General features: G+C 40.2%; 1 protein-coding gene across 1 annotated transcript; it reads right to left on the bottom strand.

The window, feature by feature from the left end:
* Nucleotides 1-1,902: 1,902 nt before the first annotated feature.
* On the bottom strand, nucleotides 1,903-11,816 carry LOC137802357 (glycogen phosphorylase, muscle form-like). The gene is made up of 20 exons (XM_068600157.1): nucleotides 11,490-11,816; nucleotides 9,563-9,664; nucleotides 9,394-9,472; nucleotides 9,179-9,282; nucleotides 8,822-8,953; nucleotides 8,600-8,711; nucleotides 8,423-8,505; nucleotides 6,350-6,493; nucleotides 6,053-6,145; nucleotides 5,716-5,862; nucleotides 5,043-5,206; nucleotides 4,725-4,839; nucleotides 4,531-4,632; nucleotides 4,027-4,174; nucleotides 3,844-3,902; nucleotides 3,614-3,755; nucleotides 3,228-3,435; nucleotides 2,882-3,016; nucleotides 2,577-2,643; nucleotides 1,903-2,397 (listed from the first exon to the last, which is right to left on the bottom strand). Exons 1-20 carry the CDS (start codon nucleotides 11,730-11,732, stop codon nucleotides 2,248-2,250), a joined length of 2,529 nt encoding a protein of 842 aa, XP_068456258.1. The 5' UTR covers nucleotides 11,733-11,816; the 3' UTR covers nucleotides 1,903-2,247.
* Nucleotides 11,817-13,479: the final 1,663 nt, after the last annotated feature.

Here is a 13,479-nt window from a genome sequence, read left to right as displayed (position 1 = left end):
TCTTGAAGGATGCCGAATGATGAAGTCTCGATGACTCCCTCACTTTTTAGCCACATGTACAGTACTGCGTAGAAAAGTTGAGGTTAAAACTGGGTCTTGCTCCTAAACTACCTGTGTGTTTTCATCATGCAGAGAAGTGTCAGACAACACTCTTTGCGTTCTCAGGACTTTTTTATGCTCACTGTCCCGAATGCCAGAACTGAAATGAGAAAAAGGGCTTTTGTGTACTCTGCCCCCTCAACATGGACTATGTTGCAGAATGTTTTAAAGCTTAAAGAACTGTTACCACTGACCGCTTTTAAATTGAGAATGACAGAAAAAGAGGCAGGTTTCCTAAAATGTAAATGTTTCTTAAGTTGACTCTTTTAACTTGTCTTGTTCTATGTTTTCTGTCTGTAACTACGTGTTTTTTTCAAGCTGCTGCCTGTTTTGGCCAGGTCTCCCTTAAAAAAGAGATTTTTATTCTCAATGGGACTCTCCTGATTTAATAAAGGTTTAAATAAAAAAAACGTTTTGTTTTTTTTAAATGCCGATGCAAGCCAATCTAAAGACATCGTGGGGTAATAAAGCCATGAAGATGTCATGTGGGCCTCTGTGTATTGATAATAAGTATTTTAAAAGGTAGAGCTATGCTCATTCTGAGAGCAGTCTATAATATGCATAATAAATGTCCTGATGAATGATTTTACCACCAGGTGTCGAGTGCATTTTTCTATCACTTAGGCTAATATAAATCTGATATTATATATCTGTATCTGAGGATTATAGAGATATTGAATGAATGTTGACTTGCATTTTTTGCTTAATCTAAATCTTAATTATGATTTGAACACCAAATGCAACAAAAGGGTTATGTTTAATTAATTGATATTTAACTCGCTTAGAATAATTAGTTACACATGATCACTAAGTCTGACAAGTTGCATACTGAGCTTCATCATCTGAAAGTCAACTGCCATACACACATGAAAACATAGAGGTGGGTGTTTGAGCCAAATTGGGGTATATTACTTGAGGGAAGCACTGGGTGAATGTAGTTCCTTTATTTGAGCACAGGGTGGCACATTCACTTTAAGACGGCATATAAGGAAGTGCCAGGTGATGGGAAAGATACACATCGACCTGGACATTGGATTTGTTTGTGGCAGAACACGCATCCAAACATGTTCTCCTGTTCGCCCACCTCGTGCTCTAATACTTTAAATTGGTTAAGGTTTGAGCCTTTACAATGGGTACACTGTCACTGTTCCCTCAAATTACAGGTAAGACGGGTGGAGGATTGAGTGTAGTATCGAATTACACTTTTGAGATAGTATTTCCGCTTTAGGGTTTTTCATCCAATTGCTGAAGTCATCATTAATGGCCAACACTGATTTCCAAAATATGGCAAAGGACTCACTTGCAAATAAATAAAAAAAATAAGATTTGAGTTACAGACTTAAAGATACATTACATTACAAAAAAAAATATTTCATGTGAGTTTTTTCTACTGCAGATCATGTGTAATGTACGTCAAGACATTTTAGGTGACTAAACTATTTTTACCTTATTGGGTTTAGTTTTAGGGTGATTCTGGGATCTGGTACTTTGCAGACACACAGTCCGGAAATTTACTGTCACACTATATGTCACGAGCAAAGGGTAAATATCCTCGCTTCTCTGTTAATGTCATAAGATTTGATGGCAGAATTGGCAAAATCAATCACTTCTACCTAACACAATGTTTACCGTTGATTATCAAAGTGTGTTGACAGGGTGTGATGCTTAAAAATGCAATAACTACTCACCAATAGTTACCCTTGCAAGAAAATGTAATATGTGCACATTTATACCAGATTTTACTACACTTAAATAAATTACCCCAGAAATATGATGTGATCAGTTGGAAGAAGTCGCCCAGGCTTAAGATAGATTTTATTCAGAATGGGTCTGAGCAGAAATACAAGAGCTGTATTTTTCAATAAAAAATATCACTGATAAATTCACAAAGCTCACCACAAAGCTATTTTATCCACTGCAACTTGGTTATTGTGAATCTGCAGGTGTGAAAAATGTAAACTCAGCCAGAGCCAAGAGATTGTGTAAGACACAATGCCGTAATGCAGGAAGCATTAAAAGCTAATCCCTCGTGGACGCATGTTTGTGGGGCCTTCTTGGCCCACAGAATCCACCATGTAGCTTCTTATGGTGTTCGTGTTATGATACAAGCGGGGAAAAGTTGGGGTGTGGTGCCGTCATGTGGACAGTTTATTGCTTGTCATCAGGTGGGGAGAGGATCTCAAGCGAGGGCTCCACGCCCCAGATCTCACGGGCATACTGGGCGATGGTGCGATCACTGGAGAACTTGCCACATCCTGCAATGTTGTAGATCACCTTCTTGGTCCATTCCTTGGGGTTCTGATGTGAGAATGAAAATGATTGATTAAGTAATCAATCATATATAATCAGTAATTAAAGGGATTCATAGCCCTGAGTCCTCTTCCAAGGTTACATTCATAATATACCCATACTAATTAAAATCCTACTTTGAATTCTCTAGCAACCGTGTGCTTTATGCAGATTTTTCATGAACATACCTTGTAAAGAGCATTGACTTTCTCCTGGCATTTTATATATTCTTCATAATCAGCGAAGACCTTATATCTGTTCGGGGAAAAAAATGCAATTAACTCAGATATGTACTGCAGTGCAAATGCATGTGGTGTGAATGTCTGCATGTGTGTATTATTACGTCTACTGAATGCTGGTGTGCATGCAAAAGACTGTACGTTGTTGTCTCTCTTTATTTTTGTGCGCCAGCAAGCAAGTTTATACACGTTCTTATTTGTATGTGTATACGCATGTGTGTGCCCCAGGCTGGTAATGTTAGATGTGTCTTTACCTGTCATGATGCATCAGCATGTTGACAATTTCTTTAAACAGGTCAGGCTGCTTTGGGCTAAAGAAGCCTCCAGCAATCTGGTCAATAGCCTGTTTCAGCTCAGGCAGGCGGTTGTAGTACTCTTGAGCGTTGTATCTGAGAGGGATTAAAAAATAAACAGTACGCACATTCAGTAATGATATATTCATCATATTTGGGGTCTGAACAGCACTCAAACAGGACACATGTGGTAGAGAGGTAATATCACATGGTGATGAGATTTTATGAGCGACAGAACTAAAAATGTTGGAGGTACACGTGGAGAATGTTTGTACAAAGTCTGGATTGATGACGGTTCCTTCTTTACCCTTTCTTGTCAAGTGCGTCGACGTCATCCACCAGCATGCCGAAGATGAAAAGGTTGCCGTCGCCGGCCTCCTCGGCCATCTCAACATTTGCTCCGTCCATGGTTCCAATGGTTAGCGCACCGTTCAACATGAACTTCATGTTGCCGGTGCCAGAGGCCTCAGTGCCAGCAGTGGAAATCTGCTCTGACAGGTCAGATGCGGGGATAACTGAAAGACACAAGTAGAGGGTTGATGACTCCAATAAACATCTTTGTGTTTTATGCTGCATATCAAAAAGTCCTGATTGGGGTCATTTGCAGATAAAGTTAAGAACAGGATGACAGGCTTGACAGCCGATAACGATAGGTGGAAAAACACAGGACTAAGGCTGTGATTTCGGAATTACCTCTCTCTGCCAGTGTGACTCTGTAGTTCTCCAAAAAGATGACTTTGAGGCGATCTCCCACCACAGGATCGTTGTTGACCACCTCACCAATAGCTGTGATCAGACGGATAATCATCTTGGCAGTGTGATATCCAGGAGCAGCCTGATTGAAAAGAACAGTTGGAGAAAGTTGAATTGTGATGTTGGGTCCGTTTTTAAAGCCCAGGTGCATGGCGTTAAACTCTACAAACCTTTCCTCCAATCATGACAGTTCTTGGAGTCCACTGCTTGTTCGGCTCCTTCTTTATGCCTGGAGGAGGTATGAAGACATTTCAGGACACACGCAATCTGCTCTGACATCATCTTAAGACTCACAGTATTTGAATTCAACAATACAATATGTGTCAGATAGCAGATTTTGAATGTGCCCTTACGGTTGTAGTAGGTGATGATGTGCAGACAGTTGAGCAGCTGTCTCTTGTATTCGTGGATTCTCTTGACTTGAAGGTCGAACATGGAGTTGGGGTTAATCTTCACTTTGTAGTGCTCCTCCAAGTGAACAGCAAACTTCAACTTGTTTTCCTACATTATCAAAACATTGACTTCATTACACAAAGGAAAGCAAGTTCAACATTCTAAATCTTATCACATGTAAACATTAAAAAAGAAGACAACATATGTATACGTGTCAAAGACAAACTTCTTGACGCTCATATATGCTGACGAGCTGTCCTTGGATGCTGCGCCATCGATCACAGAGCTCTGCAGGTTGCCTGATCGAAGTATCATTGAATAATCTGTGCACGTTATAATTAATTAATTAAAAGACAATAATTAATTGAGGATTTGTGCTATTGCCGGCGATAATAAAGCCTGATCATGTATTCATAAGTATCTCCAAACTGTAACCGCAAACTGAGGATGAAATAGTACTTCACCTGCTTCACTTTGGCAACATCACGAATGAAAGCCTCGTCGTTCACAAATTGGCGGAGCTGCGTCAGCTGGTCGAGGTCACGGATGAAGTCTTCACCAATTCTCTGGTAACAACAAGGGTAAATACGCAAATCAAAGATTTAGACAAGCCAACAGTGTTGTTTGTGTGACTTGTGCATTTTAAAACACAGCTGACCTCGGCGATGACCTCAGCCAGCCCAGGGTTGCACATGACCAGCCAGCGACGAGGAGTGATGCCGTTGGTCTTGTTTTGGAACTTATTTGGCTCCATTTCATAGAAGTCCTTGAAACTGCAGGCAGAGTGAAGCATCACATATATCAGAACACACACACAGAGACACAGAGACACACACATACAATGCAGCAGCCCATGAAAGCATAGAGACTGGGGATTTAGAAAACAGATACTACAACACTACACAGACATGTACTGTATTAAGGTTATTTACCACTTCAGAGTATTACAGGGAAAATATAGATTTGGCGGACATACACAGTAGCTTTGAGGATGTCAGAGTGTATGCGGGCCACTCCGTTGACAGCATGGGAACCCACAATGCACAAATGGGCCATGTTGATCCTCTTCTGTCCGCCTTCCTCAATGAGGGACATGCGGCTAAGACGATCAGTATCACCAGGGAACTTGGCAGCAACTCTCTGTGAAGTTCAAAAAAATATGAGGTCAGAATGTACTTATAGGTTGTATTTTTTGTATCTTTGCATGCTGAATTGTAGATTTATATTGTCATAAACATCAAAGTAAGTCAACATTGTTAATCAAAATTAATACAACAGATGTTATGATGAAAAGCCCATAAAGACATGTTGTTCTTTGACTATCTTTTTCACAGTGGCAAGGACACTATGCAAGATATCTATTCAAAATCACATCTAATATCTAAATTTGAATTAGTGTGCTTCATTTTTTCTACCTTTCGAGTCTCACATATTTGTATTTTCATATCGTTTTTAAATTTGACTCTGTAATGGTCCCACTTTAAATGTAGTCCTCGCCCACATGTTTTGATTGGACCGAGCTTCTACAATATCCCACTTCCTTTACTATGCCAGACAATATTGACGTATGCGATCCCTCTGCTGCCATAAATATGCATTGTTTGCCATGCATTATGGAAATGAAACATGTTGCAATGTGCAGTACTAACCTCCAGGTGGCGACGGTTGATCTCATAGATAATTTCCAGGTGGCGAGGCAGCAGATGAGCAAACAGGTCGACCGGCCAGCGCTCCAGAGCTTCCGGAAGGACGGTGTGATTGGTGTAGGCACAGCTGCGCACGCAGATGTCCCAAGCCTTCAAAATACATATACATATAAATATTTGACTATTATTATATACAATGTTTGTAGTAATGGTTATGATGGTAAATAGTTTATGTCCCAATCAGAAACTCTGCAACCTAAAGCAGAGCAACAGAAGTAAGCTCTAAAAAATCAAGCTTTGAGGCAGGAAGCTCTGTAACAGCAGTGTTGCTCTTCCTCACCATGTCCCATTGGAGTTTCTCCTCATCAACCAGAACCCTCATCAGCTCGGGAATAGCCATGGCTGGGTGAGTGTCATTCAGCTGAATGGCAACCTGAATATGCAGCAAATAAAAAAAATATGTCAACACAGAATTAGAATATGCTTTGTAATGTTAATTTCAATAAGATACTATAAAAGCCGCCTACAACCTGTTTAACAGACTGACTGGCGATTTAAGAAAAGCACAGAGAGAACATCGGAGGGGAATCTTTTCATTTTTGACAGAAAGTATTTTGTTGAGGTTTTTTCACCTCACCTTGTCAGGCAGTTTGTTGAAGTCTGTGCGAACGATTTCCCTGGAGCCAAACTTAGAGACCTTGAAACGACGGATGATGTCTTGGAGGGTGGCAGACACCACAAAGTATTCCTGCTTCAGACGTAGCTCCTTTCCTTCAAAGAACTGAGAAAAATGACACATTTGTTCAGTTTCTGTTCTGGAGGCAAGCATTAATCATGTTTGTATTCATTAAACATAGCATTTGCAATTGTAATCACTTTTGTATAACGTACAGTTGCAGGTGTTGCATCTGTGTATTGTGTAAATGTAAAGCTTTTCCCGTCATTTTTGTTTTTCACATGCATTAAGTCAGCAAAGAAGAGGTGACCACTGAATTGTTGAAGACAATGTTTTCTTTGTCAATGATACATATATAGGTGTTAAAAAAAAGAGAGCTAAGCTATTACCTTGCCCCACCTGCTGGCAACAAAATTAAAGTGAGATTTTAGTAACAGTGTGATAAAGAAATTAATATATATATATATATATATATATATATATATATATATATATATATATATATATATATATATATATATATATATATATTTCTGGATTATTGCATGACATAAAAACCCTCTGTTGGTGTAATGTAGTAGTCATGTCCAGATATACTATATAGGCAAATAGAGTTTTAAATTGGGGTTTCATTTGCGTTCGGCTCAAGATCGAGGCCGCGATTTGGGGACAGCCTCTCGCTCATCAATGTCAAGTGCCTTGAGCGTGGGAAAACAACAATGTGCATGCCCAGAGCTTTTCCCTGCAACTAATGTGGATGGCACCATAGAGAAGATAGAGATGGTACAGGCCTGATGGCCTGTTTGCCTGCTGCAATGTGATTGGTTGTTTGCCAAGTCGCTCACTGTCGATGTCGTTTTATCGTAGTCGCCAAGAAGTTTGAACAATGAACATGAGCAATGTGGATGAGCTGCAACAAGACACATTTAAAAGTCTGCTATCTGAAAGACAAACTTGTGATTAGACTCCTCGGTGACCATCAGCTGTGAGACATTGTTGTAAACCAAACCGCTGGTAAATATCATCAGATTAAACATGATGTGGTTCCCCAGAGAACCATTTATTTTTGCGACCAGTGTGTTTTATTATTCGGAGGGGAAGGTATCAGGTCGAGGACAGGCTTTTACGATCTCAAGCATCTTTCTGAGAGGATAATTGTTACCAAACATGCAAGTAGCATAACGGCAAATACAAACGGTGAGTTGACACAGCAACAACAAGTGGAGGTGAACAGGTACATGTATGAGCTCAGTCACCTGTAATCACCTGTGGAAGTGTGGGCATTGTGAAACTATTGCAAAGTAGTTACTACCCCAACATTTTCTCTCCATAAAAACATTCAGAATTAATTCATCTTAATTAATTGGTTTGTTAAAATAAAATAAATAATAATAAAATAACTGATATGTTGCAAATATTGATATGAAGACTTTAATGATATTCATATGACATTGGTAGAAGTGGAACTTTTCTGATTTTCAATGAGTGAGATTATTGTTGTTGATGGTGTTACTGCTAAAAAATGTATATCAGGGAATTCACTATTTAAAATAATGTTAAAATACACAATATAATAGACCAGCATTGTAACACTGGCTGGATTGAATTCAAACAAAGCTGTGATGTCGGGTCCACCACTGTTTCTGCTCTTGCTTGCACAGACATAAATTACCAGACATGACATGAGTGGTAGCTGAAGCTGGATGTTATCTCCAAAATCCTCCTTCTTGAGCCTTTAGGGAGCCAGCACATGGTGGGCAGCTCTCTGCCGACTATAAAAGACAGCTTCAGAGGAAGCTGAAAGAGCACACGGTGGCTCTAGCTGCAGACAAAGGACACTAGTCGGGGTCCAAATTATGGAAACCCATCTGAGTTAAGATGAGCCATGCAGTCATGCAGGTGCCTTAACGTCTACAGCTTCTATAACATTTACCATTTCTTATTTCTTCTCATTTAATCTAATCCATGTTTGCATGACCACCCTTGTGCAGTTCTGATAGATTAAGAGGTACAATAGTCATGTTTTTCACCTACATTGTCATTGGGATACAGCACACGGGAGATGTTCTCAGCCAAGTTTCTGTCCAAAACAGCCTGAATGTAGCCACCGACATTGACTGTAAGGGGAAAAAGACATGAACTCCATTCATTCAAGCTCATTTGTCAGCTGTTGCATGATTGAAAAACATTTGAACTCTGGCTGACACTTACAGTCTTTAAGGTTAAACTCGCAAGGAGCCTTCGCTGACCACAGTCTCATGGTGTTGACAAAGTTGTTTCTGTAGCCGGGTATAGGGGTGTCATATGGCAGAGCCAGCACTACCTGTCAACACCAACACAGGACAAGACCTAAATAAATAAATCCCCTCATTTCAGAGCGCCTCAATTACAATTCATGGTTATTTTTTAAAAATCTTTAAATAATGTGTTCACCTGAGTGTCAACCCATTTGACACCATCGGGGTGATGCTCGGTTCTGCCATAGAAGTGCACTGGACGCATGTACTCAGGGCGTGCTTTCTCCCAGGGGTTGCCAAAGCGCAGCCAATCATCAGCCTCCTCAACCTGGGTAACGACAGACATTCATAATGAAAGAAAAACCCTCATTAGTGGCTTTTGAGCTGAGCCAGACGGAAAATAATCCTGAACATGAGGACGTGATAATGGTGAAGGAAACAAATCCAGCAGGTGATTTAAGGTGAAAAGAAACAGAAGCAGGTATTTCTGCACTGCAACAAGACTACAACATTTTACATCCATTTTTTTCTTTATTTTTTCTTCATTTCTAACCTGCCAGCCGTTGACAATTTTTTGATTGAAGATACCAAATTCATAGCGAATACCGTAACCATAGGCAGCCAGACCCAGTGAGGCCATGGAGTCCAGGAAACAGGCTGAAAAACAGAGACAGCACATGAAAAAAAAATGAATCAACATCTGACAGACTCTTATACATTGCATTATTTACGTCTGTCGGCAGGGGTAAAAAGTGAAAATATTCTCACCAGCAAGACGCCCCAGGCCACCATTTCCCAAACCAGCATCTTCCTCCATGTCTTGCAGTTCCTCCATGTCCAGACCCAACTACAGAACAACAGAACACATCATGGACTAATGAGATGATGCCCCTTTTATAGTTGGAAAAGGGGAATAGACAGAGTGTCTTTGTCTCACCTGGTACATGGCCTCATCACAGGCGTTCTCCAGCGCCAGGTTCACCATGGTGTTTTGGAGGGTGCGGCCCATGTAGAACTCAAGGGAGATGTAGTACACGCGCTACAGTTTGGGAAGAAGGCGAGAAATAACCAAACGAGGTGAACATTGTCGTTGGCTGATTAGGATTACAGCGAGGTCTCTACAGTAGCATGATGGGTACAAGTCTGTGTAATCATATGCCAATAGTCACAATAACATCCACCCCAGAAGTTTAATTATTTCACTTCATGGTTGGGAGTGCATGGAAATATGCCACCTGAGCCTGTGGTTAGCCTTTGCCATTTAGTTTTCTTCTCCTCTGACATGGAGGGGGCGGGCACAGGCTGATGAGGAGAGGAGAGGAGGGAAGGGACTGGGGGACAGATTGCTTTGGGTGTTACATAACACCAACATGTTGGCCCGGGCAAAAATAGCTCCTGTAGAGGTCACTGTAAAGGTCAGCCTGAGCCTGATACCCTTTCAGTATGGAGTTCAAGTCAAGAGTGAAGTGGTACATATATATATATATATATATATATATATATATATATATAGATATATATATATAGTGAGTTAAATAGATACAGGTAGCTAATGTGTATGATGTGGCCCTGTCAGTTTTATACCTTATTATTCGAAATATCTATGCATCACATTATGGGGATTACCAATTGTTTTACCCTAAATAATGCATATCAGCATTGCCAACAAAAAGTTGCTGTAACATGCAACACAAAACCTCAGCCTGAAATTAAATGTGCACCCTCCTCAAAATTTCGTTTTAGACCTTTAAGGGATTTACCTTTGACCTTTCGGTTTAGAGCACCGGAACAAGATGATACATTTTGGAGGTCAGTCGTAAACTGACTGTATCTGAAGACTATTTTAATGTAAGAAGTAAATGACTCCCGACTGAGATCAATATGTATGCGCTTCGGATCTTAAACTAGAGAACAGTAACCCAGCGAAGTAATCTTCGAGGAAAAAGGACATTTTCTTCCCATGTTAAAAAAGGAAAAATCATCCTCTTTATTCAGTTATTAATGATCTCGCAAGGCCTTTTTTTCTCCTGCTAAGTAGGTAAAGTGTTTACTCTGCCTCGGAAACCTCTATTGTGATTACACAGTTTTGTGAAATATTTTCAAGGAATAATGTGGTGCGGTTTGCAATATTTTTGTGGCTTTATTTTACTGATGTAAGCTTCCTTTTGTTGTTTTGAGGTTCTTTCTGTAGTTAGTCGTTAACAACGCTGCAGTAGCTGAGAAATAGCTTCTCTGAAAGACTATGTAGCTGCTTTTATATGAACTCTCTGATGCCCTTCCAGGCATGTGCTCATATGACACAAGTAAGGGATATGTGCTTTATGGTCAGACAGGATGGGAACTGAAGGTCATGGAGAGGTTTTACGTTTCAACACACTGTAAGAACGGTAGCATACCAGCAGAGTACTAAGCAGCCCTGATGAAGTTTAAATGCCATGACCTTACACTGACTTCAGGCAGCTGGGAGTACAGTGGGAGAATATAAATCTCTCGCTCTTATGAAAATGATTAATAGCTTTTTGTTTAATGTGTGCAAAATGGGCAGAAGTTATTTCATGACGCGGTATGAGATTCAAGTTGTGGCACAGAGTGCCCTGGGTTTACTGAGCAGGCAATGAGTGCACAATGAAACAGACTTTCTTCCATGTCCTGAAGGTGTGAACCAGTTCTTAGACGACATATGGTTGCCTGTATCTTCGCTTACCATGTGTGCGGCAAACGTAGCTAAATGTTGTACTATAGTTTTTATTTTACTTATTTACTGTTTATGCCATTTTTTGTCATCAAAAGAATACCACACTTTTTTTTCTGTAAATTATTAAACCCATATACTCTATATACATTTTGGTGCTGTTGTGACTTACTTTGGGATCTTTCTCATAGTAGTGCTGCTGGGTTCTGATCCACCTGCCAATCAAGTGCTCCCGCACGGTGTGGGCGAGCGCAAAGTAGTAATCCCTTCTGGTCGCCACATTTCTGTCCTTGACCAGCGTGAAGTGGAGATGTCTGTTGAAATCTTGCTTCAGTGCTGAAATGTTTTCAACGCCCGCAAGGCCTCGCACTGAAATCTGTTTCTTTCTCTCATGATCAGACAAAGGTTTAGACATGGTGGCACTAGTTGTGGCAGCTCAGGTCTCTGACTCTGGCAACAGGTAAACAGTAACACACGCCACCAGGCCCAGACGCAGCAAGAGAGGCGCCCACACCCCGGGCTCAGGTTCAGCATTTTAAAGGCACAGCTATGAATATTAAGGAGAGGGTGGAGCAGATTGTACATATTAGGTAAAGGGTGGGGAATACGTGGAGGATAGAGGTTGTAACTTGTCAATTATGTGACACATGATTAAATAAGGGGCACATCTTGCTTCCAAAATATAAGGTTGGCAGCACTACATGGCAACCCAAAAGGATGACATAATTTACAATCTTTATACATATATACACACTATATACATCTTTATACTTTTTAGCTTTCTTTTTTGATTCACAACAGTTAAAACCAATAAATCACAATAAATCGATTTATTTTAATCGTAAATTAATTAATTAATAACATGACTTAAAACCTTTTTCTAGCATTTTCTGATAGTGTACAAAGGAACATATGCTGGTGACAATATTTGGCAGCGTCAGTGACTAAACTATTTTTCTCCCCATAGTTGGCAGAGGGTGCCTTGAACAGCAGATGGTTACGATACATTAGATTTATTTTGTTGCACCAAAAAAGCAAAACACTGCAAATATCTGTTAATTCTCAAATTGTATGATGCAGTTTATTTATAAGATTCTGCATTAGAGGGAAGTTACAGGCTTAATTTGTTTTAACAATCCACACTGGATAAGGACTCACATAGCCTGCTCTGACACCCCAACAGCAGTATTGCAACGTTTAACATTTCCTTGCTACTGTATGACTTCATAAGTACTGTAAACAGCGGCACTAGTTATAAACCAGCGATCCAGAGTCTATGTAGATCACATCTGTTCAACAGCCAAGAGCAATAACAGACACAAAAGCAAGCAGCTGCAGCATAGCTACTGAAAGTCGCTCTATTCTCAGTTATCACTCTTGCCAAACTATCGTGAAGTCTTGACCTTCTATAAATAGAAACTATGACCCAGTCCCAAAGGCCATGATATTTGAAAGGCATATCTTGTTAATGTCAGCAAGAGCCAGCAGACAACGCGAGTATATTACTATGAGTGGGACCACAGCAGAAGGGAGAAGGCAGTGTTTGCTGAGCTGTTCTCAGTGGAACGCAGTGCATGCTTATCATTACCTTGTTAGAAGGGAGGTTCTGCCTTTGGAGGAAAATTGGTTAAAAACTGGATGAAAGAGAGACTATTACTTCAATGTTGAGGTGTACTGGATTGCACTGCATTTTTAGATAAATGTTGACAGGAAAAGAAACATCATCACATCTTTTTAGACATTTGTTGCTTTTTAGACTGTGTTGCATGATTAGAAAAGATACGAAATGGAAGAATGTATAAAAATGCAACTGTCAAACACCACAACAGCTTAATAAAAATCAAATTGCCTGTGGTGGTTGGCATTGCTTAATGGGCCTTTTTGCATCATTTGAAGTTGTTTTTTTTAGAACTTACACATTATATAAATGCTGTCTACACCATTTCCTGTTATGTTGCTTTTAATATTCCCGCATGCCAAATGACCCCCAGAACAGAGGAACCATCACACAACAGATGACAGAGATTGAAGCTGGCATGGCCCCGATTTGTCCATTATGATGAGCAAATTATGTTCTTACATGTCTACTGGGTGTTCTGTCAAATGGTGCATCAAGCATTTCAAGACCACACTGAATGAATACACTGCCTGATGGAAACTGT

The sequence above is a fragment of the Clinocottus analis genome, unplaced genomic scaffold (genome assembly GCF_023055335.1).
Source record: "Clinocottus analis isolate CAN_PGR_092001 unplaced genomic scaffold, fCliAna1.0.p SCAF_5, whole genome shotgun sequence".
Lineage (NCBI taxonomy): Eukaryota > Metazoa > Chordata > Actinopteri > Perciformes > Cottidae > Clinocottus > Clinocottus analis.
The sequence above is the reverse complement of the archived record's forward strand: the minus strand, read 5'-3'. Positions and strand labels throughout refer to the sequence as shown.